The sequence below is a fragment of the Hypanus sabinus genome, chromosome 4 (genome assembly GCF_030144855.1).
Source record: "Hypanus sabinus isolate sHypSab1 chromosome 4, sHypSab1.hap1, whole genome shotgun sequence".
Classification (NCBI taxonomy): Eukaryota; Metazoa; Chordata; class Chondrichthyes; order Myliobatiformes; family Dasyatidae; genus Hypanus; species Hypanus sabinus.
In genome coordinates, this window is record NC_082709.1 from 173,302,462 (window position 1) to 173,329,720 (window position 27,259).

Here is a 27,259-nt window from a genome sequence, read left to right on the forward strand (position 1 = left end):
AATATATACACTTATTGCAATTGCCATTTTGTTTTTCTATTATTATGCATTGCCTTGTACTGCTGCCACAAAGACAACAACTTTCATGACATAGGCTGGTGATATATTAAACCTGGTTCTGGGAGGATGTTTCCAATAGTGGGGGAGACTAGGACCAGAAGGGCACAGCCTTGGTATCTGATAATGTTGAAGAATAGGGGGGATGCAACTATCATGAAATGTTGAGTTGGTTCAAACTGGTTTCCCTTGATCTTTTGAATGTACTAAACTGTTTCAACTCGAGGATAACCACACAAAGTGACATGGAAGAGAGATATTAATACACCAACATGAGCATGAAACTTACTCTATAGTGTATAGGTAATGGAAATAATGGAATAAAAGAGGCTGAATGGAAACTCCGACATTTTCTACCCTCTTAGTATCAGTCCCACCATTAAACATAATGCATCAATTCCAAGATTGTAAATGAGGTGGAGTAAGTCTCCCAAACTTACAGTCTTCTACACAGTGCAACTACTTTCCAAGATCTAGAACCAGGATTTCTCCAATGAAACCACCATGCCAATCTTGTCTCATGGAATCGATCAGCTCCTATGTTAAATATTTTCCTTCCTGTAATGTATGGATCTATTTCTTTCAGAGCAATGAACCCCCTCCCCCTTAGCACTACATGTCGATCTATTATCAGCGCGTGCGCTGCTGTCTATGCATGTTTAATATTCTCTCTCTTGCTTTTGCTGCAATGTGAATGCACCAGTTAAAGCCATTGAACCATAGAACATGACAGCACAGAAACAGGCCTCTTGGCCCTTCTTGGCTGCGCCGAGCTGTTTTTCTGCCCAGATCCCTCTGTTTTACTGTACTCCTCAGTGTCCTACCATTTACCTTGTATGTTCTACCTTGGTTTGTCCTTCCAAAGTACAAAACCTCACACTTGTCTGTATTAAACTCCATCTGCCATTTTTCAGCCCATTTTCCCAGCTGGTCCAAATCCCTCTGCAAGCTTTAAAAACCTTCCTCACTGTCCACTACACCTCCAATCTTTGTATCATCAGCAAACTTGATGGTCCAATTTACCACGTTATCATCCAGATCATTGATATAGATGACAAATAACAATGGACTCAGCACTGATCCCTGTGGCACACCGCTAGTCACAGGCCTCCACTCAGAGAAGCAATTCTCCACTACCACTCTCTGGCTTCTCCCATTGAGCCAATGTCTAATCCAATTTACTACCTCTCCATGTATACCTAGCGACTGAATCTTCCTAACTAACCTCCCGTGTGAGACCTTGTCAAAGGCCTTACTGAAGTTCATGTAGACAACATCCACTGCCTTCCCTTTGTCCACTTTCCTGGTAACCTCCTTGAAAAGCTCTTGTTAAACATGGATTTGTTAAACGTGACGTTTGTTAAACATGATTTGCTAAGCATAACATAAACATTTGTTAAGCCATCTCCCGTGTGCCTGCTTTTATTTAATTGTTGTGTAGTTGTGCAACAGACACAACAAATTGGCAATGCGTACGAACCCGAATGTCAGAAAATATCATGAACTGCACTGACAGTTATGGGATGAAATGGCAAGAGTTAAAGAGCGTAAGAAAGCCATCACAGGCACTAACAAAGGAACACGCGAGTAACAGTGAAAGACGCGCTGAATTTAAAGTGAAAATAATGTGGCAATGGCTTCAGTCAGGAAAGGTGATGAATTTGATAGCACTAATGAAGGTTGGGAGTCATATATCGGGAGGATTGAACTGTATAGTGATGTGAACAGCTTGGAGGAGCAAAGCAAAGTCCTTGCACTTCTTAGTTTAATGGGCCCCAGAACGTAAGTCTCTTTTGCAACCTGGTAGTGCCTGAAAAGCTAGCAAGCAAGACATTCAATGAAATTGTTACAATTTTACACAATCGCTTGAGCCTCAAACTACTGGTAATAGCTGAGAAATTTAATCTTACAAAAGGAACCAGTCAAAAAATGAAAGCCTTTCTGAATACATTGCAGAACTGCGCAAACTTTCCCAGTACTGTGACTTTAGAGATGGGCTTCTTGATGCATTGTGGGACAGGTTTGTTTGTGGCATGCATAGTCAAAGCACTCAAAAGAGGTTTGTATCCAAAAGACACCTAACCTTAGAACGGGCATTGACCATTGCAAAATCATTAGAGACTGCAGCAGAACTACAGAAAAGGAGGTTAGAATGTGAAATGCTCAAAATGTCCCTGAATGGTGTAAAATGCCAAAGGTGCTATGGATGAGACAAATCCTCCCATGATGTAAATGACTGTTGGTTCAAAGAAAAAGTCTGCAGAGAGTGTCACAGACAAGGTCACACAGAGAGAGTGTGCAAGGAGACAAAAAGCACAACCGAGTGAAAAGTCTCAAACACAAAATTCAACAAATGCATAAAGTTACCGAATGTAAAACAGAATCAAACAACATAGAATCTGACGAAGGTGAACTGTCATGCTTAGAACTGCAGAGTGTAACTGAAGCAGATCACAAGATCATCTGGATGACAATGTATGTGTCTGGTGAAAAACTGAAAATGGAGATGGATGCAGGGCCAGCTTTGTCCATAATTCCAGAGGCTGACTACAACAGACTGTTTTCTAAGATACCATTTGAGAAGACCTCAGTGATGCTAAAGACTTACACATGTGAAAAAGGAGTCTCCCAAAGGCAAGCAGAAAGTAAATATGATGTATGGAGGCCAAACACAATAGTTAGAGCTCGATGTGTTGAGAAATGGAGGGGTAGCACTTTTTGGATGTGAATAATTGAGAAAAATCCAACTGGACTGGCACTCAATCAAAACTCTCGAGTGACAACAAGAAGCAATGGCAGCCCAAATGGTAGCACTAACCAGAGACTCAAAACTGCTGAATACTATTGAGAAGGAGTTTGAGAAGGAGATGAGTAAACTCAAAGGCATGAAGGCCAGAATTGAACTGGATGAAGCAGCAACACCAAGATTCCATAAAGTGCGTCCAGTGCGTTATGCACTACGTCTTAAAGTGAATACTGAACTTCAGAGCTTGGAGATAGAACCATAGAACCATAGAACACTATGGCACAATACAGGCCCTTCAGCCCTCCATGTTGTGCTGACCCATATATTCCTTTAAAAAAGTACTAACCCCACACTACCCCATAACCCTCCATTTTTCTTTCATCCATGTGCCTGTCCAAGAGACTCTTAAATACCCCTAATGTTTTAGCCTCCACTACCATCCCTAGTAAATCATTCCAGGCACTCACAACTCTCTGTGTAAAAAACTTACCCCTGATGTCTCCCCTAAACTTCCCTCCCTTAATTTTGTACCTATGCCCTCTGGTGTTTGCTATTGGTGCCCTGGGAAACAGGTACTGACTATCCACCCTAACTATGCCTCTCATAATCTTGTAGACCTCTATCAAGTCCCCTCTCATTCTTCTACACTCCAAAGAGAAAAGTCCCAGCTCTGCTAACTTTGCTTCATATGACTTGTTCTCCAAATCAGGCAACATCCTGGTAAGTCTCCTATGCACCCTCTCCATAGCTTCCACATCCTTCCTATAATGAGGTGACCAGAATTGAACACAATACTCTAAGTGTGGTCTCACCAGAGATTTGTAGAGTTGCAACACGACCTCTCTACTGGCACTCTCTCCAAGCTTGAGTGGAGTGATTGGGCCATGCTCATTGTCACAGTGATAAAGAAAGGGAAGGCTGGAGATGTTTGCATATGTGGGGATTTCAAGGTCAGCATCAACCCAGTGCTGTGTACAGTGCAGTATCCCCTGCCATGATTAGAAGACACTTTTGCATCTTGGGCAGATGGGGAAAAGTTTTCAATGATTGAAAACTGAGAGTGGAGATTGCAGAGTCAAGCAAGGAGTTCCTCACAATCAACACTCACAAGGGCTGTTCCAGTATAATAGTCTCATCTTGGTGTCACATCAGCTCCAGCAGTTTGCCAAAGAGAAATGGACCAAGTGTCCAAGATATCCCAGGAACACAATGTTACCTTGATGACATCATTGTGGTTGGCAAAAATGATGAAGAGCACCTCCAGAACCTGGTAAAATGCTTACCAGGCTAAGTGAGTCTGGTCTGTGTGCAAAGAGAGAGAAATGTATTTCTCAAGAATGAAATTTCATATTGTGGACTTGCCATTGACAAGCATGGCTTATGTAAGTCACAAGTGAAGATTGAAGCAGTCCTAGAAGCACCCAAACCGGAAAATATGTCACAACTCAGGTCATAATGGAGCCTTGTAAACCACTACCACCAGTTTCTCCCAAACATTTGCTGCAGTGCTGCATCCATTGAATGTGCTTTGACAGATAGGAATAAAATGGTAATGGTTAGAAAGATGTGAAAAAACATTCAAGGAAACGAAGAGACTAATAATGTCCCATGAACTGTTCACCCATCATGACCTATCCCTGCCCATCAGACTGACACGTGATGCATTCCCTTATGGCATTGGAGTTGTTTTATCACACGTTATAAAAGACAGATCTAAATGCCCAATTTCATTTGCTTCAAGATCACTGACAGTGTAGAATGCAACTTCGCACAGATTGACCGTGAGGCCCTTAGTCTAGTATGGGGAATAAAGAAGTTCCTTTACTACCTCTACGGGTAAGAGTTTACACTAGTGACAGATCACCAGCCCCTTGTGTCCATTTTCAGTCTCAGGAAGGGAATTCCAGTAATGACCACCACCCGTTTACAAGGTTGGACACTGTTCCTAGGAGCCCAGTCTTATGATAGAGAGTTCAAGGGTACCAAACAACACAGCAATGCTGCTGGCTTGTCAGATCTTCCACTACTGGCAACTGAAGAAGAGAAGTACTGTGACCCAGCAGAGGTGTTCCACACCGCATTGGTGGACCAGTTGCTGGTAACAAAGGGAAACGATAAGTGACCCAACATTGTCAGAAGTCTATGAAATCACCGTGCAAGGACGGACAGCTCATGGTAACCCTGTGTTTCCAGATTTCTCAGCAAGACACAACCATCTGTCGGTATGCCAAAGAACGCTGATGTGTAGCTCTTGCGTTGTGGTTCACTTTAAACTGCGCACCAGAGTGTTAGAAAATCTGCATGAAGGTCACCTGGGTATAGTCAAGATGAAGAGTCTTGCCTGGAGCTACGTGCCATGGGTGGGAATGGATATACAGATAAAAAACTTAGCCAAAAGCTGTGTGGGATGCCAAAAAGTTCAAAATGCACCCCTACCGGCACCATTACACCCATGGGAGTGGCTGTCATCACCATGGCAAACGGTACATATTGACATTGCTGGGCTATTGATGAACTCCATGTTTCTGATTGCTGTGGATGCTCATTTGAAGTGGCCAGAGGATATACCAATGAAGTCAGCTAACTCAGCAAAGACTGTCCACGTTCTGAGGACTATCTTCATCGGAAATGACCTACCAGAGTAAATTGTGAGTGACAATGGGCCATGATATATGTCAGAAGAATTCCAACTGTTCATGAAGAAAAATGGCATCAGACATTTCAAGTCAGCTGCTCACCACCCAACAATGAATGGGTCAGCTGAAAAGTTTATCCAAACATTCAAGAAGTCCATTAAAGTGATGGACAAAAAGGACATTTCTCTACAGCATAAGGTGGCCAAATTCCTTTTTGTGTAGTGGAACTCTGCTCATGTGATGACAAATCAAACACCTGCAATGCTGATCATGAGCAGGAATCTGTGATCCAGCATTGACCTCCTGAAAGTAAATCTATGGAGGGAAGTGCAGAATAAACAGCTCAGCCAGTTGCCAAGTGAAGCAGCAAGGAGCTTCAAGGTTGGACAGAAAGTCCTAGCGCACGATTACCGAGAAATCAAGTGGACACCCGGCAGGATGGCTATAAGAACTGGACCATTGATGTACACAGTGGATGTTGCAGATCAGACATGGAGACATCATGTGGACCAGATACTGGATGTTCAACTGAAGAACACACCTGAGTTGATTACATTTGACAAGGTGGATACATTACAGCCACTGGACTTACCTCTCAGTGGTGATGTCACTGACAGCAATGTGACACTGGAAACTGAGAACATTGGCCTAGACAAGACACCTACCAAACCTGATCCTATTCCACAGGTCCAGAGGGACAACAAGAACGTCATTGTTGACAAGACACCTGCCTAACCTGATGCCACTCCACAGATCCAAAGGTGCTATACTGAAAGAAACATGGCACCACCCAAAAGACTGAACCTTTAGAACTGTGAAGTTAGTTACGGACTGTTATTGTGAAAGCATGTTTATTTGGAATATGAGTTTATGAAAGGGAAATTGAATTTTTGTATATTTACAGTCTTATGTTGGTTTATTCTAAAGAGGGAGGAAGTGTAATGTATGGATCTATATCTTTTAGAGTAATGACACCTCCCAACACTATATATCGATCTGTTGTCTGTACATACACTGCTGTCTACATATGTGCATTATTCTCTCTCTCTCTCTCACTACAATGTGAATACTCCAGTTACAGCCATCTCCCACATGTGTGCCTTTATTCAATTGATATGTAGTTGTGCGTAGACACAAAGGTTCCTATATCAATCTTCTTGTCATCTATACCAGGACCATTGAAATACATTCTTCTACTTCATAATTTCTTCGGCCCATCCTTCTCCTTTTCTTTGTTCCTTTCCCTAGAAAACCCTTCAGCCTTCCCATCAAAAGCAATCCAATCAGACCCACCCTTTGCCTGGCCAAAATTATCTTATATTGAACACTTTCTCCTTAAACTCCACTCATTTCATTCTCGTGGATCTTAGATGGGTCTGGCTTTTTGTCAGTGATCTGCTAATTTCTTTCTTCCATTCAGCTTCCAATGTTCACTACAGCTAGTCTGACTCCAGGAAGTCCCACAAGAGACTTCCACCTGCCCTTGATCTCTCTACGCCATGTGGCACTTTATTCAGTACTTCCTATACCTAATAAAGTGACCACTGAGTGTAAGATTGTGGAGTTTTGCATCTGTAGTCCAGACACTTCGAAGCTCAACGTGCTGTCCATTCATAGATGCCTTTCTGCACACCACTGTTGTAATGCATGGTTGTGTCGGTTACTGTTGCCTTCCTGTCAGTTTGAACCATTCTCCTCTGACATCTCCATTAACAAGGTGCTTTTGTCCACATGTCTGCCACGCACTGGGTGTTTTGTTTTTCGTACCATTCTCCATAAACTCCAGAGACTGAGTGTATTCCTAAGCAGCTACTGCAACACTTTACATGCCAGCTATAAGATCAGGGTTCAATTCCTGCTGCTGTTCGTAAGGAGTTCATACATCCTCCCCATGACTGCGTGTGTTTGCTCTGAATGTGTTAGTCATTGATGCAAATGACAAATTTCACTGTACATGAATGTTTCAATGTCCATGTGTCAAATAAAACTAAGCTACCTATCCACCTATCTTTCTGATGCTGTTTGCATCAAAACAAATCAGTGTGGATTGCCCTGTTTAGCCAGCAAATGTTGCCACACTTGCGATGCCATCAAAGCATGCCCACAGCTCACCAGCCCTAACTGTACATCATCAGATTGTGGAAGGAAATTGGGGCAGCCGGAGGAGACCCACACAGTCTACAGGCAGAACGTACAGGCTCCTTACAGACAGCAGCACGAATCGAATCCTGATCAGTGATCGCTGGCACCGTTAAGCTAACTGCTAAGCACCAGTGGTAACATTGTAGCTCTTCTGACATCTTGATCTTAGATGCGAACAGGACATAGAAAGAGAAAATTTCACAGTTCATGGTGAGGGTTTTGAAGAAGAGCTACTACCATTGGGTAGGAGATACAGGAGCCCCAGGTCCCCCACCATGAGGTTCAGGAACAGTTATTACCCTACAACCAGCAAGCTCCTGAATGAGCATGGATAACTCCACTTACCTCAACTCTGTAATGACTCCACAAACTATGGACTCACTCTCAAGGACTCTATGACTCACGTTCTCAGTATTGATTTATTTATTTTTATTGTTTGCACAATTTGTCCTCTTTTGCACATTAGTTGCTTGTCAGTCATTGTTTATGTATAGTTTTCCATAAATTCTGTTGTATTTCTTTACTTTCCTGTAAATCCCTGAAGGAAAATAAATCTCAAGGTAGTATATGATGACATATACGTACTTTGAACTCGGAAACAAATCCTGTCGATCTGTATTTCTGCTTCACCCACATCAGTTAATGAGGTCTCAAATACCATAACCATCAGAATTACGTGCCTCTCATTATCAAAGCTGGGGGTAAACACAAGCCGGGCCTGATCAACCCTGGATGGTTCGCCTGGGTAACCCTGACAAACCACGTTAACTCAGCTACACCCCAGCAGTGGAGTCATATACAATGCATAATGCTCCTTTTGTTATAAAATAAAATATCCTCTGATTTACCAGGAGAGTACCACTGGCATTTCACATCACTGAACACTTCCAGCACTGCATAAGCTTGACTTTGTGTGTACTCCTGTCTGATGTATGAATCTTGCTTATTTTCCTGCTACCCAGCTTAAATACAACAATATTGCTATTCATGATTAAGTTTTGAATAGTATATTTCTGTGCATTCATAGAAGTTGAATGTTGGAAATCTATTCCCATATGTACCTCCTCTCAGCAGCATGGTTTATGATGACTGAGTGGGCCAGACTGTGACCTTGCTGTAACTGAGGATGCTGCTGAAGGGGAGTTCAAGTTAGCAGCCACATTACTAGAGCAGTGGTGTGTATGTGATAAAAGAGAATTGTGCAGGAGTATTACATTCAAGGCACAGCAAAGCCTTGAGCCTTTACATCAGATTAACCACTTTCAGCATAATCATAACCCACAGTCATACAGTCTGGTATGGAAGCACCAATACCTTTGAATGGAGAAGCCTGCAAAAAGCTGCAGATAAAGCCCTTCTCGCCACAGAGCACATGTACAAGGAGCGTAGTCACAGGAAAATAGCATCATCAAAGACACCAATCATCCAGTCCATGCTCTCTTCTCATGGCTGCCATCAGGAGGAAGGCAGAGGAGCCTTAGGTGTTATACCACCAGGTTCAGGAACAGTTATCGCCGTAAAAACCATCAGGTTCCTGAACCACTGTGGATAACTTCACTCACCCCAACATTGAGGTCCCAACTGATTCCACCAACTACAGACTCACTTTCAAGGAATCTACAGCACCTGCTCTGAATATTATTTATTTATCTATTATTATTATTTTGCTTCCTCTTTTGTATTTGCACAATTTGCTGCACTTTGCACGTTGATTGTTTGTTCGCTTTTGCACGTAGTTTTTATTGATACTATTTCTTTGATTCTGTTGCATTTCTTTGTACTTACCATGAATCCCTGCAAGAAAACAAATCTCAGGGTTCTGCCTGGTGACATACTCTGAGCTTTGAACTTTGAACTCTTAACAGGGCACTGCTAAGCTCTGCTCTGGCTTTCTCTTTTGAATTCATGTCAGTGATAGTTTCCATGGTTGTTAAAATATCTCTGTTCTGTTTTTATTCCACATGTTTCCAGAATTTTCACAGGCCTCTCTATATTTTGAAATTCAATTGTTTTTTACCATTTACAGTTGTACTTTATCACATTAATACCTCCATTTCCCCGTATTAATCGGACGTAACTTGTCTGTGTTCACTTAGGGTTGAGATCGCTGATTCAGCCTTGAGCCTCTACTCAAATTTACTGCACTTGGGAGTCACTGCCAATCAGTGTGAGTCAAGCCAGAAAGCTTGGCTATGAAAGAGCAGTATTCTAATACATTAGTTTGTTCAGTTCAATCACTTATCCACTACTTCATCATCAACAATTTATGAAGAAATACCACTTATGAGAAAATTACCTCCCAAATCACAGAAATACAAGCTGTGGTGTTACTTTGGTTTCATATCAGGTAAACTGGTTGCATTGACCAGTCTGTTAAAGGCAGAGAGTGCTATTTTGATTACTTTCTGTCTGAACAATATTAAATCACCTTTCTGGCATTGGCTTCTGCTTTGTTCCAGCATGTCTGGGCAGATTTTAGGAGTTGGGAGGAAAGAGTGCAAGTTCCTACCGATTGTGCCATTAGATTCATTCAAATTTCTGCATTAAAAATTATATATTTTTGCCGTTAGACCCCAAAAAATATGAGCGAGTAGTTTATTTGAACACTGAATTCTCCATCTTCATGGTTTCCCATTATCATGCTATGTCACTTTTTCATTCTGTTGTTTGAAAATGCTTAGCTCATGGTCATGCTTTTAGTCCTTACATTCATCTCACCTGGCATCATCTGCCCTTTTTCCCCCTTGTCAGTTTCCGCCCATTCCTCACCTGCATCTGTCTCCCAATTCCACTCCTACCCTTTTTCCTCATCTGCCCTATATCCATCAATACTCCTTGGCCTACCTGTGACCTACAGAGACAACCCCACCACCCCAATGTCTCACCTCTCACCCTCTCCTTTTTGTAATGGTTTTCATCCCTCCCACTTCTTAGCCTCAAATCAGCGTCTTCAGTTGCAACGTAGACAATTACTTTCTTGTATGTCCTTGTCAACACACAAAATGCTGGAAGAAGTCAACAATCAGGCAGCATCTACTGAGGGAGAATAGACAGTCAATACTTTAGGTTGAGATGCTACATCAGGACCCAAAGGTTTTTGGACCAAAGTGTCAACTATTTATTCCCCTCCATAGATGCTGACTGACCTACTAAGTTCATCCAGCAATTTATGTGTACTGCTGTGGACTTCCAGCATCTGCAGAATTTCTTGTGCTTATATGCGTCTTTATCTGCTGCTATGTCTTAGCCTATCTCCAGGTGGTTTGACCTAGCTGAGAGAGACAGGGTTTTGGGGAGGAGGAAGAGTGGGGGGAGGTTGATGTAAAGGATGGACTTGTATGAGGAAGAAGGATTTTGAGGAATAGCTTTATACAATGGTTTTGTGATTGGTGGGAATGGAATCTCTGGGGGATTTGCTGTGGGACTACTGAAGCACAAGGCACTTTTGTCATGTTTTGAAACCTAGCCAGTTCAGCTAAAGCAATAATTCTTTCTACAGCAGAGAAAGCAAATATTGATTCAGTAGTCACTTTACTAGGTAACTCCTGTACCTAATAAAGTGGCCACTAAGTGTATGTTCATGGTCTTCTGCTGCTGTAGCCCATCCACTTCAAGGTTCCAAATGTTGTGCATTCAGAGATGTTCTTTTGCCCACCACTGTTGTAATGCATGGTTATTTGAGTTAATGTTGCCTTCTTGTCAGCTTGAACTATTCTGGCCATTCTCTTTTGTCCTCTCTCATTAACATGGTGTAATTTCCCCCCCAGAACTACCGCTCACTGGATCTTTTTTTGTTTTTCGCAACATCCTCTGTAAACTCTAGACTGTTGTGTGTGAAGATCCCAGGAGATCAGCAGTTTCTGAGATACTCAAGCCGCACTGTCTGCAACCAACAACCATTTCACAATCAAAGTCATTGAAAGCACATTTTTTCCTTATTCTGATGTTTGGTCTGAAGAATGACTGAACCTCTTGACTACGTTTGCATGCTTTTTATGCATTGAGTTGATGCTACCCGATTGGCTGATTAGATATTTTCATTAATGAACAGGTGTACAGGTGTGCCTAATAAAGTGGCTACTGAGTGTATAGCCCAAATTAAAGCACAAATGATTCTGCAGATGCTGGAAGTCCAGAGCAATACACCCTAGATGCTGGAAGAGCTCAATAGATGAGTCAGTGTCTATATGAACAGTTGACATTTCAGGCCAAGACCATTCATCAGTACAGGAAAGGAAGGGGGACGAAGATGGAATAATAAGGTGGGGTGGAGGGGAAGGAGAGCAAGTTGGCAGGTGGTAGGTGAAACCAGGTGTGAGGGAGATGGGTGGGTAGGAGAAAGAACATGAAATAAGAAGCTGGGAGGTGATAGGTAGAATAGGTAAAGGATTGAAGAAGATGGAATCTGATAGGAGATGATAGTGGACCATGGAAGAAAGGGGATGAGAGGCATGAGCAGAAATGATGGGCAGCAAGGCCCAATTTATCTTTGTTGACTCTTTGAGAGATTCAATTAGACCTATTACTTCACTATTGTGCATAAGCCTGCAATGTTTTACTTTTACTATTAGAATGTATTCAACTCCTTCTTGAAAGTTAGCCCTCATTTTTTTCATTCACCATTCTTTTGCTTGTTGTGTATTTTCAAAATGAGGAATAATCTGCTGGAATGAACTTGGTGGGCTAATGCTAGATTTTCTTGCAAATGACTGGATGTTAGTTCAAGCATGCAGACCGGCACACTGTACACATTTACTTACGTGAGAACATAATTGACGCTGACGATGCAGTGGGGTCTTGAGGAACGGCTGTTGTGCACAATGGTGGCGTAGCTCTGAACCCACACCCATCCTCCATGTTTGGATAGCAGCCTGTAGTACTTCGTTGTGACTTGTCCTTTGACCAGCACTTCCAAATTAATTCAAAAATAACATTTACTTCATTTTATTTAACAACTTTTATCATTTCAAATCATTAAAACGTTGCAGACTTCACTAATACCACATTACATTTGGATGGTGGGGTCGAGATATGTCTCTACCAAAGGAGGTGTAAGGTGCTCCTTCCCTCTGCTAGTCTGCAGGTCACCCTTGGACTAGGTGTTGCACCTGTTTCGCACCCCGAATCAGGGGCACACAAAGCCATGGGAGCAGCTGGTGGATGGTGGAGTGAGCAGCTGGCGTACATCACAAATCCTGGTTGTACAACCACTGACGCCTAAAATGGATGGGCTCACCCGTCTTGTAAAGACACTGCCCGGAAGAAGGCAATGGCAAACCATTTGTGCAGAGATATTTGCCAAGAACAATCACGGTCACGCAAAGACTATGATTACCCACGTCATGTGCCATGGCACATAACGAACAGATAAACCTTTAGAAAGTGTAACGGGGGAAGTTGCACACTCTAAATGCTGGAGGAACTTGGCAGGTCAGGCAGCTTCAATGGAAAGGAATAAAGAGTCGATGTTACGGGCTAAGATCCTTCATCAGGACTAGCTGGTGTTGTTTCATGCATTAAGCTGGAAACTGTAGTTAACAAAATGAGGGGTAATTATTATTGTCTGCTTTGCCTGTTTCAACAAATATTAGAGTCATAGGATCATACAGCATAGGCCTTTCAACCCATTGATTTCATTCTGGTCATCGGGTGCCTGAAAACACTAAATCTAATTTCCATCATTAATGTGTTCAGGAGCACTGAAGGTCTGCACATGGTTAGGGATCTGGTTGTTCTTGTCCTAAAATGATCAGCCCATCGACTGGGGCTGCACGGTAGCATAGTGGTTAACATATCACTATTACAGCACCGGTCAGTGAACTGGGTTTAATTCCTGTCGCTCTCAGTAAGGACTTTGTACATCCTCCTCGCAAACTCATGGGTTTCCTCAGACATATCAAAGACATGCGGGTTAATTCAGTAAGTTGTGAGCATCCTGTGTCAGCACCGGATGTGTGGTGACACTTGTGGACTACCTCCAGCACATCCTAGGACTGTGTTGGTCACAGACACCAAATGATGCTTTAACTGTATGTTTTGATGTTTTGCTGTATCTGTGACAAATAAAGCTAATCTTTAATCTTTACGAGAGAGTGACTGCAGCCAGGCACTGATACTCACCTGCATATCAGGACCAATAACCAAAGCAACATTCTCCCATTATAAAGATATCAGTTATTTTAAGGTACTGTTCCTCCTTCTAAAAATTTAGTTACTTTTATTACTTCTCTAATAGATCTTTTCAAATCTCAAGCCCATGGAATTCCTTAACTCGCTGGACGGCATTATGCCCCACTTAGCTGCGGTTTAGCCACTGAAATGGAAGTTTTGGATCTCCACGTGTGGTGAAATTGAGTCATTATGTTATACAGTACAGAAACCATCCCTTCTGCCCACTGAGTTGATGCTGACCATCAAGCACCCAGTTACATCACTCCTACGCTAATCCTCATTTACCCTCCTCACATTCTGATCAACTCCACCCAGATACAAACACTCGCCTACTCACTAGCACAACTTACAATAGTCTATTAACCTACCAACCCACACATCGTGCAGTGATAGGAGGAAATGGAAATGGGGGATGCAAGCGAAAACCCACAAGTTCATGAGGAGGTGCTACTCTGACAGCACAGGGTTTGAACCCGGGTTGATGGACCTGTGCGGCAGCAGCTCTATGAGCTATACCATTATACTGCCCTAATCTACCCTCAACTCAATCATTGAAGTTAGTGAAGGATTAAGGTTTACATTTTGCCACTCTATGGATGTTCAGTGGCTGAGTTTGGTCTAGTTTGAATGTTCAGACCTGGCATTAGACTCAAGACCTTCTTGGTTTCATTCCTGGTTTCAATGGGGTTTACAGCATACATATCAGGGACCAATGGTCAGGGTGGTTAATTTTAATATTTTTATTATTTCCAACAGCCTTTCTGCACTTTGATTGGTTGGTAACTGGTTGATTATTGTCTCATGTACTTTGTAACAGACACAGCATGTTGAAGGGACTCAGCAGGTCAGGCAGCATTTACAGAATGGAATGAAGAGTCACTGTTTCGGGTTGACTCCAGTCCTGATGAAGGGTCTTGGCCCAAAACGTTGACTCTTTATCTCTTTCCATCGATGCTGCCTGATCTGCGGAGTTCCTCCAGTATTTTGTGTGATCTACTCTGGATTTCCAGCATCTGCAGAATCTCTTGTGTTCAGATAGAATACAGTGATGGGAACTGTATGATAATGCATTTTGGTGAAAGGAACAATAGTGTGGACTGTTATCTAAATGTAGAGAAGGTTCAAGCATCAATGGAGTCCCTGTGCAAGACTCCCAGAGGGTTAATTTACAGGTTGAGTCTGTGGTAAAGAATGCAAATGCAATGTTGGCATTTATTTCAAGGGGAATAGAATATAAAAGCAAAGAGATAATGCCTTTCTAAGACACTGGTCAGGCCGCACTTGGAGTATTGTTGACGTTTTTAGGACCCATATTTCAGAAAGGATGTGTTGTCATTGCAGTAAGTCCAGAGGAGGTTCACAAGGATGATTCCGGGAATAAAGTGGTTAACATATGAGGAGTGTTTGGCAGCTTTGGGCCTGTACTTCTCTTATGTCTGATGGTCTTATGGTCTTCACATGTTCTTTATTTTGCATGACTTCCATACAGATGATTTCACCACATGTGTACATTGAGGCAGTACAAGAGGTATAAACCTTAATTATTTGCTTTAGCTTGATGAAATGCTGTTGAATGTCAAGAGTTGTTAAATTCAAATACATCTTTTGACAGAAGGCAAAGTTCTGCCAGCACATCCATCTCATCCTGCGCCCCACCTCACTCAGACTGACCACGTCCATTAGTTAAAATAAAATCAGTAAAGGTCTGACAAGCACTCAGCACATCAGACAGCATCTCTAGAAAGGGAAACTACGTGAGCATAAAGATCCAGTGACCCATTTCTGATGAAGTGTCATTGGACTTTGTGTTTCATTCCATAGATGCTGGCTGACCAACAGCAGTTTCAGATTTCCAATATCAGATGTTTCTGATGCTTGGAAGTTAAAAGCATGTCATGTTTATTCCAACAACTGATCATTTGACAGTATAGACCTAGATGTTATAAACTAAGAAGAACAAAATGGATTAAAATCAGCTAGCTGGGTGTTAATGTTATCTATGTATAATAATTGATCTCCGCAAATTGTTCTGGAATGGGTATAATTTCAAATGAAAGACTGATTACTCACAGAGATGATGGGCGTATCTTAAGTGGAAAACGTCACATCCATGCACGTGATGGTACAACGTCTTCTCTATAAGGTCCTGGGGCTCAAATCCAGTTAACTCTGCAACTCTGAACAGGGTAGAAAAAAACAGTAAGTTGATTGAAATGACATAAGGAGCAATCAGTTGAGATAAAAGATTGACCATGGGAGATTGACCTGGACTTTATACACTGGGAAGTACAGTTTAAAAAGTAGGAAGGTAATATTAGCCAAAGCAGACTGGTGGTTAGAAAGTTGTATCCACTTTTGGGTGTTCTGATTTTGTAGTCCAACCGGAGTTTAGCAGCAGCAAACAGGATGGCCAAGAGAGTGTGTTGTTACATTGTTTGGGAGTGTTATATAAGTGTTCAATTCAATTTGTATTTTCCCTTATATCAAGTACTATCGCTGATGAATTGTCATCCAGGAGCTAAACCAGAATAACTCAGTAATCTAGAGTCATAGAGCACTACAGCGCAGAAACAGTCCTTTTGGCCCATCTAGTCCATGCCAAATACTTAATCTGCCTGTCCCCATTGACCTGCGTGTTCTTGATGTTTCCCCACAAAATGCATCCTCGTAAGTAATAGGAATGAGATGGTGAGATTCTTAAGCCTTAGACCAGGGGTTTCCAACCTGGGTTTCACAGACACCTTGGTTAATAGTAGGGGTCCATGGCATAAAAAAGACTGGGCACTGCCTTAGACATACTGCCCTTAGAATTTTAACCAATAAAGAATTTAAATCGTCCTAACCCTCACTTGCCTTTATCAGATTAAGATTCTTACCTTGAGTCCAGGAATATGAGCTTGAGATCTAGACTGGCTCTGAACATGAACATGTTGCTATGAAGTTTGATTTCAGTGATGGCGCTGGGCGGCAGTGAGTGTCCCACAGCGACCAGTCCCACAATCTGGTAACAGCCATCATAGAGAGACACGTCAAACACATACTGGCGGATCTTCAAATACCCACTGCAGTGGATCACCTACAGAGGAGGAAGATGAGATGCAGAATGCAACTATCTAAATGTACAGAAGAATTTAATTTTAAAATCAGTCCATTTCTTTCAAAAATCTCAGAGTAGAAACTTTATTAAATAATGCTAAGCAGTCAAGTTCTGTTTATATTAATGCCCGACAATATTTTTAGTACAGGGATTTTCTAAAGGAGGGCAAGTTAGAGTTCAAAGTAACGAAATATGAATATGCTACCAAATACTATCCTGAGATTTATTTTCCTGCAGGCATTAGTACAAATAAATAAAATAGAATTAATGGAAAACTACACACAAAGGCTAACAAGCAACCAATGTGCAAAAGGATAAGTAAATAAATAATACAGAGAACGTAAGTTGCAGAGTTCTTGAAAAGTCAGTCCATAGGTTGTGTTTACTGATCAGCTCAGTACTGTGATGAGTGAAGTTCTTCACATGATGATTCAGGAGCTTGGTGGTTGATGGGTGATAATTGTTCCTAAATTTGGTGGTGTGGGACCTAAGGCTCCTTTACCTCCTACCCAATGGTGCAGCAAAAACAGGGCATGATCTGGATTATGGCAGCACTCCTTGTAGGTGTGCTTGATGTTGGGGAGAGTATTTCCTGTGATCAACTGTGCTGTATCCACCACCTTTTATAAGCTGTTTTGTTCTTGGGCACCGATGTTAATAATGGGTGATAGAGCTTCCTGACAATGCATTATGGAAAGAAGACAATGTAATGTGTTTGCCATCCATGTCACGTTGGTCTGTAGTGGAAATGGTAGGAACACGACGAACACACACGCCTTGTTGTCATGATGTTTATGCTTTTATTAGTGGAGAAACTTTGGTCCATACTTACACAAAGAATGAAATCACTCTATTGATCAGGAAAGAAGTTAATACGAAAGTTAAAAGAGGGAAATACACGCAGAAAAAAATCTAAGTTGGGTCTTTCAATAGGACCTTGGATAAACCTGTGATTTAGAATGTGATTAAAGGTTGTTTGGATAACTATGGACAGATGATTGAATGTTGTCTGTTGAATGATGGCTCCTAAGCTTCTGAGGAAATGTCACGCCAAGGACAGCAGCTCAATAAGAATCGATAATGTAGAGTGCAGTAATAAATAGTCACTTTGGAATTTTCCCATGAGATCAGAACAAAATTCCCACTTTTTTTTTCTTGGAAGGTAGTTTGTTTCCATATTTCTGTAATGTCTTGGCACTCTCAGCAATGTTGTAAAATACAATTAACTTTAAAGGAATTACATTGTATGGTAATGCCCTTGAATGGAAAATCCTACAAAATGTGGTGGATATGGGCAAGTTCATCACTGGTAAAGCCCTCCCCACCATTGACAATGTCTACACGAAGCATTGTCCCAGGAAGGCAGCATCCATCATCAGGGATCCCCACCACGTCAGCCATGCTCTCTTCTTGCTCCCACCACCAGGTTCAGGAGCAGTCATTAGCCCTCTACCATCAGGCTCCTGAACCTTCACTCAGTTTCACTTGCCCCATCACTGAATTATTCCCACAACTTATGAACTCACTTTCAAGGACTCCTCATCTCATGTTCTTGATACCTGTTGCTTATTTATTTATTATTATTATTATTTATTTTTTTCTCAGCTCAGATTGGTAAAACCTGAGGCACGAGCATAAACAAGCAAGCTAGGAACTTTCGGACTATTCTAGTGGTCTTTAGTATTGTGTCTTTTTGAAGATTTACATAGATATTACTGTCTAGCCCTAATTGTTTAATGTTATTGTGTAGTGCCTTTGACATGATACTAGTTGTAGATATTACAATCAGGACAATGTATATTACCCTGTTCATGTTCTAAAGTCTTCCCATTTCCTCTTCTAATTCAGCATATTTCTGGAGTTTTTCTCTTAATGATTTCTGTAAGTTATGTGCGTTTGGAATAGCTATATCTATTAAATAAGTTGTTCTAGCTTGTTTACCCTGTATTATTATAGCTGGACAGTTATTATGGATTGCCCTATCTTTGTTAACTGATCGGAAATAATATAATTTGTGGTATTCTGACTAAAACTGGATCAGGTTTGTACTTATAGTATTATTATTATTTATTTTTTCTCAGCTCAAGCTGGTAAGACCTGAGGTACGGGCTTAGCCAAGCAAACTCATTTGTCAATTGCTAGGAACTTTCAGACTATTGCATTCTTTTTGTATTTTCAAAATTTGTTCTCTGCTGCACATTCATTGTCCACCCTGTTAGTGCAGTTTTTCCTAGATTCTATTATGGTTATTGGATTTATTTATGTTTATTTGAGAGTGTCAACAATAAAATAAATCTCAGAGTTGTATATGGTGACGTATATGCAGTTTTATAGTAAATTTATTTTGAACTTTGAACTTTGATTATTATTTAATTTACATTTAACAATCTGTACAATCAATGGAAGAACGTAGTACAGTACAGCATAGTACAGGCCCTTCTACCCAAGATATTGTGCTGACCTTTTAACCTATTCCAAGATCAGTCTATTCCTTCCCTCCTGTATTACCCTCTAATTTTGTATCATTCACGTGCCTCTTAAATGTCCCTAATCTTTGGGTCTCTATACCTCCCTGGCAGTGCATTCCATACACCCACCATTCTCTAATTAAAAGCCTAACTCAGATATCCCTCCTGTACTTCCCCCCAGTCACCTAAAAATTATGCCCCTTCGTATTAACCATTTCACATTGGGAAAAAGAATGGTCTATCCACTCAATCTGTGCCTCTTATTATAATCAATGGCTCCAATGATATTAATTCTTTCTCATGATTTTCTGTATCTCACAAGTCTTTGCTGTGTTGATTTGTAACTCTGTGTTGTGATAATTTTTGGAACAGATGACACATTAACCAAATGGTCTCAATGGAATTTTTTTGATTTCTTGGCAAATTAAACCCTGTCACTGACTCAATAAATGCTCTCAATCATTTATTTAGAGACAGCACAGTCCAATGAGCCCATGCTAACCAAGTAACCGATTAGGTTTGTAACTTACTAATCCACATCTTTGAAATGTGTGAGGACCTGGATGAAATCCATCTGATCATGGGGAGGACATACAAAGTCCTTACAGATAGCAGCACTGCTAACAGCAATGCTACCGTGCTACCCAAAATAAGATTAGCTTTATTTGTCATGTGTACATTGAAACATACAGAGATATGCTAGCATCAAATCAAGGGTTGTCATGCTTCTGGTGCCAGCATAACATGCCCGCAACTGTCTAACCCTAAACAAACACCTTTGGAATGTGGAAGGAAACTAGAGCACTTGGAAGTCATGACGAGAACGTACAGACCGTGACAGGAATCGAATACTGATCTTAGAGCTGTCGCAGTAACTTCATTGTGCTAGTCACTACACTACTATGCCTTCGTGTGTTAATTTGTTGTGGATTATTTTAAAGTATTGGAGAATCCCTTTTTTGTTGCTGATGAGGGACTAATACAGCACTTGAACTGCATGCCCTGCAATGGTTCCTGAAGTGCCTGCCATGTTGATCACACTTCCTGACTGACTTGTTTTTCTAGATTCCACCCTCCAGCTATGGTTGGAAAGAAGACCTTGGAAAATTCAATTTCATAAAAACTTGAAATTAGAATAATCAAATAAAATACAGAAACCTCTTTGTAATAGGAAGTCTAAGCATATAGCACATGGTGTGGTATGAATGCAATTCAAGTTAGCAGATAGTCTCAGTTTAGTCATCATTACTTGCCTGAATTGCCATCTAGTGCTACTTATTAGGGAAACCATCCAAGCTTCCTGTGGGCTCTGTTGTTTAATGCACTTCCTAATTCATAACCAAGTTGTGGAGATCAACAAAGGGAGCAGATCCCATAACTGATCTTTGATGAATTAATTGATCTAAGATCACAGTCAAAGTCAAAGTAAATTTATTATGGAAGTACAGATATGTCTCCATACACTGCCATAAGATTAATTTTCTTGCAGGCATTTACAAGAAAATAAAGAAATCCAATAGAATTCATTAAAAAAAATAGACATAAAGAGAGAAAAACAACCAAGGTGCAAAAGAAGACAAATTGTGAAAATAAAAGATATACTATAAGTGAATTATAAATAGATAGTTAGATAGATAGATAATAAATAAATAAATAATAGATAGCTAGGTAGATCCTTCAAGAGGACTACAACATTGTTGTAGCATTTAGAGGCTTGCATGGTCTAAATCACCCAGAGAGCTATGTTGGCTGGTCAGACCCTCATGCTTTGACTCTTGGTGGGGTCATTGGGTGTATTTAAACTGGTGGTTGATATGTTCTTGATAAGTCAGGGCATCAGAGGTTATGGGGAGAAGGCAGTACAATGGAGTTGAGGGGGAAAATAAAGCAGCCATGATGGAATGGCAGAGTGGACTTGATGAGCTGAATGGCTAATTCTTACTGTCTTGTGTCTTATGGATGTCTATCATGTGGATGAACAAAGATGGTTCATGCACAGCAGTGCCTAATTCTGCTCCTATGACATATCATCCATGATTGATACAACCATTGATGATTTATAGTTGATTTGATGAAAAAGAGAAATTATTTTTTTTCTGATTTTCACTCATTTTACTGAAGAAGCATAATTTTGCTGGGGAATAGTCACAGTGGTGTCATCAGTCCTACATTGCCAAAGTACTCAGCAGTTTATTTGACTGCAGGGACCTCTCAGACTGGCACAGATTTATCCAGACATACTCTTACATTCCAGCAGGGTGCTGACAAATCAGTAATTAGGAGGGAGATTGAAAATCTTGCTGAGAGGTGCAACAACAACCACCTCTCACTCAAAGTCAGCGAGACCAAGGAGCTGATTATTACCTTTAGTAGGAGGAAACTGGAGGTCCATAATCCAGCCTTCATCAGGGATCAGAGGTGCAGAGGTTCAGAAACTTTACATTACTTGGTGTTGTTATTTCAGAGGACTTATTCTGGTAAGCGTAATTACAGAGAAAGCACGGCAGTGCCTCTACTTCCATAGAAGTTTGAGAAGATTTGGCATGACATCTAAAACTTTGAAAAATTTCTATAGGTGTGTGGTGGAGAGTATATTGACTGGTTGCATTACAGCCTGGTATGGAAACACCAATGCCCTTGAATGGAAAATCCTGCAAAAAGTAATGGATATGGCCCAGTCCATCATGGAAAAGCCCTCCCTACTATTGAGCACATCTGCATGGTGCATGGTCGTAGGAAAGCAGCATCCATCATCAGGGACCCTAACACCCAGTTCATGCTCTCTTCTCACTGCTGCTGTCAGGAAGAAGGTACAGGAACTTCAGGACTCACACCACAAGATTCAGGAACAGTATTTACCCCTCAACCATCAGGTTCCTGAACCAGAGGGGATAATTTCACTCAGATTCACTTGCCCCATCACTGAGATGTTCCCACAACCCATGTCCTCACTTTCAATGACTCTTCATCTCATGTTCTTGATATTTATTGCTTACTTATTTATTATTATGATTTATTCTTTTATATTTACACAGTTTGTTGTCATTTGCACATTAGTTGTTTGTCCTCTCTTTTGGGTGCAGTCTTTCATTAATTCCAACAATTGGTTCTTGGATTTTGTCAGTATGCCCACAAGAAAACAAATTGTATATGGTGACATACATATACTTCAATAATAAATTTACTTTGATCTTTGAAAGATCAAGGATCAGGAACACGCTTCGATAGTTTAGATAGTAACAAAATTCACTGGTACCCTGGAAGTATAAAACTTCTGTCCTATATAATTCAGACCCACACCAAAGAACGTAGCAACTGGAGATTTTCATCAGTTTATGCTTACAGTAATAAACATTCATTTAAACAATTAATTAATTTTAATTAATCAATATTCTTATTAATTTGCAATGGTATCTAAGCATTCAATTGACAAAGTAATTGGCTTAGGAACTCTTCTCCAAACCTCTCTATGACATTTCCCAGTTAGATCACACATGGAATATTGTATTCAATTCTGATTACCCATTATGGGAAAGATGTGTGCTTTATAGTGAGTGCAGAGGAGATTTACCAGGACGCTGGCTGGATTAGGGAGCGAGAGGATAGGTTGAGCGAGCTAGGGCTTTTCCCTCTGAAGCGAATGAAAATGAGAGTTGACTTGGTAGAGGTGTACAAGAATATTGGATACATAGATCCAGAGGATAGTTATTTCCCAGTGCAGAGATGGCTAATATGAGAAAGCATAACTTTAAGGTGATTAGAGGAAAGTTTTGGGGTGGGATGCAGAGTGAATCAGAGATAAGTCTTTTTAACACAGAAATAGGGGTGGGCATCCTGCCAGGAGTGGTGAGGGGGATATATTTGGGGCATTTATGAAACACTTAGAAAGTCATAAATGATATTAAACATGTAAATGTGTATGGTGAGCAACATACACAAAATACTGGAGGAACTTAGCAGGCTAGGCAGCATCTATGGAAAAAAGTACAGTTGATGTTTTGGGCCAGGACCTTTTGGCAGAACTGGAGATAAAGAGCTGAGGAGTAGATTTGAAAGGTGGGGGGGGGGCAGGGGGAGGGAGAGGAAACACCAGGCAGCAGGTGATACTTGGAGGGAGAGGGATGAAGCAAAGAGCTGGGAAGTTGATTGGTGAAAGAGACAGAAGCCCATGGAACAAAGAAAAGTGGGTGGGGGGAGGAGCACCCAAGGGAGGTGATGAGTGGGCAAGGAGATAACATGAGAGAGGGACAATTGGATAAGAAATGGTGAAGGGGGTGGGGAGCCATTACTGGAAGTCTGAGAAATCGATGTTCATGCCATCAGGGTTGAGGCTACCTAAACAGAATATAAGGTGTTCCTCCAACCTAAGTGTGGCCTTATCCCAACAGTGGAGGAGGCCATGGACGGACATATTGGAATGGGAATTGAAATGGGTGGCCACAGGGACATCCTGCTTGTTCTGGCGGATGGAGCATAGATGCTTGGCGAAGCCGCCTCCCAATCTACATTGGGTCTCACCGATATACAAGATGCCACACTGGGAGCACCGAACACAGTATATGACCCCAACAGACTCACTGGTGAAGTGTCGTCTCACCTGGAAGGTCTGTTTGGGGCTCTGAATGGTAGTGAAGGAGGAGGTGTAGGGGCAGGTGTAGCACTTGTTCTGCTTGCAAAGGTAAGTGCTAAGAGGGAAACCAGTGGGGAGGGACGAATGGACAAGGGAGTCGCATAGGGATCAATCCCTGTGGTAAGTGAAATGTTGAGTGGGGGGAAGATGTGTAATGCCTGCCCTCCCCCTTCACCATTTCCTATCCCTTTGTCCCCTTGCTCCTCTCTCATGTTATCTCCTTGCCTGCCCATTGCCTCCCTGCCCCACTTTTTTTTTCTTCCATGGCCTTCTGTGTCTTTCACCAATCAACTTCCTATCTCTTTGCTTCATCCCTCCCCCTCCAAGTTTTACCTATTACCTGGCATTTCTCTCTCCCCTCCCCCCACCTTTCAAATCTACTCCTCAGCTTTTATTCTCCAGTCCTGTTGAAGGGTTCTGGCCCAAAACATTGACTGTACTTTTTTCCCATTTGTGCTGCCTGGCCTGCTGAGTTCCTCCAGCATTTTGTGTGTTGCTTGGATTGAGAGCATCCATTGATTTTCTTTTGCTTGTGGTGTGTATGGTGAATAATGTTGATCCTTGATCCTTAGATGATAGTAAAATGAAGTGCTATGTAGGAGGGAAGGGTTAGATTGATCTTAGAGAAGATTGAAAGTTTAACACAACACTGTGGTCTAAAAGGGTCTGTGCTGTGTTATAATAATCTGTGTTCTATGTTCTAAAATCCAGCTTTCACCAAGATTGCCTAATATGTGGTTCCATGTTAAATTTTTTCTGTCACTTTGGGATATTTTGTTAAATTAAAGGCACTTTACAAAGTGTATGAAGATGCTGTAACTGGAAAATATTGTACAATGAATGTGGCATTAATGAGAAGAAATAATATAATTTCTTGAAATGTTTTCTTACTGGCATCCTTGGAAAAGAGTGCAATGTTGTCATCATAATTGAGTAAGCAGTGGGGTATCTCCCAAAGGAAGAATTATAACCTTGACCACAGTATTTTTATATATTACTAATGTGTATCCACTGTAACTTCTTATTTACATTTCCTTACCTTGTAACCACCACAAGTCAAACCTGCATTTCTTTTGGCCAGAACACATTTCATACGTAGAAAGAAGGAACGATCAATTTCATATTCTGGAAAGGAAGAGCAAACAATATGATCCAAGGAGTTTCTAGTCCTAATAATATAATCATGGCATGTTATTGTACAGGAGCCACAGGACTATTGCAAGTCAGTAAAGAGTCTTTTTTATTATGATATTTTATTATTCTTATTTGAACTCTAGTTTGGATGATGCTGTATGACCACCTTTATAGCTTGCAGATATCCAAGAGGTGATGGTGGACCAATTTATTCATGAAATATTAAAAAAATAACATGGGGCTGTATTGATCGAAGATTGCAGTTTAGTGGATAATATTCTAAGCAATCATGCTGGTATATATTTTCTGTATATGATAAGGAACATCTAATATACTGGGGATCTAACTGTTTTGGATTTCTGTAAGCATATTTCAATTAAAATGTGAGAACCCAATTCAATTGTATTGAACTGAAGAGTGAGACACTCATTGGTGGGGTATAAGGGAATAGAAAAATAGAAACATAGAAAACCTACAAGCACAATACAGGCCCTTCAGCCCACAATGCTGTGCCAAGCATGTACTTACTTTAGAGATTACCTAGGGTTACCCATAGCCCTCTATTTTTCTAAGCTCCATGTCCTTATCCAGGAGTCTCTTAAAAGACCCCATCATATCTGCCTCCACCACTGTTGCCAGCAGCTCATTCCACGCAGTCACTATTCTCTGCGTAAAAAACTTACCCTGACATCTCCTCTGTACCTACTTCCAAGCACGTTAAAACTGTGCCCTCTTGTGTTAGCCATTTTAGCCCTGGGAAAAAGCATCTGACTATTCACATGATCAATGCCTCTCATCATCTTGTACACATCTATTAGGTCACCTCTCATCCTCCGCCGCTCCAAGGGTAAAAGGCCGAGTTCACTTAACCTATTCTCATAAGGCATGCTCCCCAATCCAGGCAACATCCTTGTAAATCTCCTCTGCGCCCTTTCTATAGTTTCCACATCTTTCACGTAGTGAGATCACCAGAACTGAGCACAGTACTCCAAGTCGGGTCTGACTAGTGTCCTAGATAGCTGTAACATTAGCTCTCAGTACTTGAACTCATTTCCACGATTGATGAAGGCCAATGCACCATATGCCTTCTTAACCACAGAGCCAACCTGCACAGCTGCTTTGAGCGTCCTATGGACTCGGACCTCAAGATCCCTCTGATCCTCCACACTTCCAAGAATCTTACCATTAATACTATATTCTGCCATTATATTTGACCTACCAAAATGAACCACCTCACATATATCTGGGTTGAACTCTATCTGCCACTTCTCAGCCCAGTTTTGCATCCTATCGATGTCCTGCTATAACCTCCGACAGCCCTCCACATGTTCCACAACTCAGTGAATCCAACTGTGGTGGAGAGCAGGCAAGAGAACTATATGTAAGGTAGGATAATTATAGGTGATATTATTTTACCTCTATGACATTACAGTAAACTGTTGAAGGAGTTAATAAAAGCTGTAATGGTCACAACTGAAGAATAACAGAGATACATCTGGACAGCAGATAAGAAAAGCTAAAAGGAAATTATCACTGTTTTTTGGGGAATTAATTTAACTCTTTTAGATATTTGTGATGCAATGAGTTTTATTCATACAAACTTAACAAAGGGATGGGTTAGATCAGGGGTTCCCAACATTTTTATGCCATGGACCATTAAGCAAGTGGTCCGTGGACCTCAGGTTAGGAATTGCTGGTTTAGATGAACAGGATCACAAATGTCACATTCTTAAAGAACTGTGTTAGTAATGAAAGGCAGTGAAATAGGTCTTAATACATCTTCATTTGAAACCAGAATGAGTGGTCTAAAATCAAAGGAAAAAAGTTTGAGGTGGGAGGGTAGAAATTTGAAGATCTGAGAGACAAGGTTTCACACAAAGGGCGCTGATTATGTATAACAAGCTGCCAGAGGAGGTGGTAGAGGCAAATGCAATTACAATGTTAAAACCTGGCTTTTGGAAATGAAAGGAATAGATGGATACAACCTAAAGCAGGCAAAGGGATTGGCATTGATCAGGATCACCCGTGGCAAGGATGTGTTGGGCTGAAGGGCCTTTTACTATGCTCTATGACTGTATTACACATATCACCCAATTTTAACATTCTATCATAGAAATCCAAACATAAATGTCTTTCAAGACACACAAACTAATTGATTCCAACCTTGAGAGATTTTTA

General features: G+C 41.1%; 1 protein-coding gene across 6 annotated transcripts in view; it reads right to left on the minus strand.

Moving 5' to 3' along the window:
- sim2 (SIM bHLH transcription factor 2) overlaps nucleotides 1–27,259 on the minus strand; it is an 89,173-nt gene that overhangs the window by 14,227 nt on the left and 47,687 nt on the right. For all 6 annotated transcript variants that reach the window (XM_059968849.1, XM_059968847.1, XM_059968845.1 and 3 more), the window contains exons 5-8: nucleotides 24,987–25,072; nucleotides 16,629–16,828; nucleotides 15,823–15,929; nucleotides 12,342–12,489 (exon numbers count right to left, since the gene is read on the minus strand). In XM_059968849.1, the coding sequence (XP_059824832.1) occupies nucleotides 12,342–12,489; nucleotides 15,823–15,929; nucleotides 16,629–16,828; nucleotides 24,987–25,072 (541 nt within the window). The remainder of the gene's footprint in view (nucleotides 1–12,341; nucleotides 12,490–15,822; nucleotides 15,930–16,628; nucleotides 16,829–24,986; nucleotides 25,073–27,259) is intronic.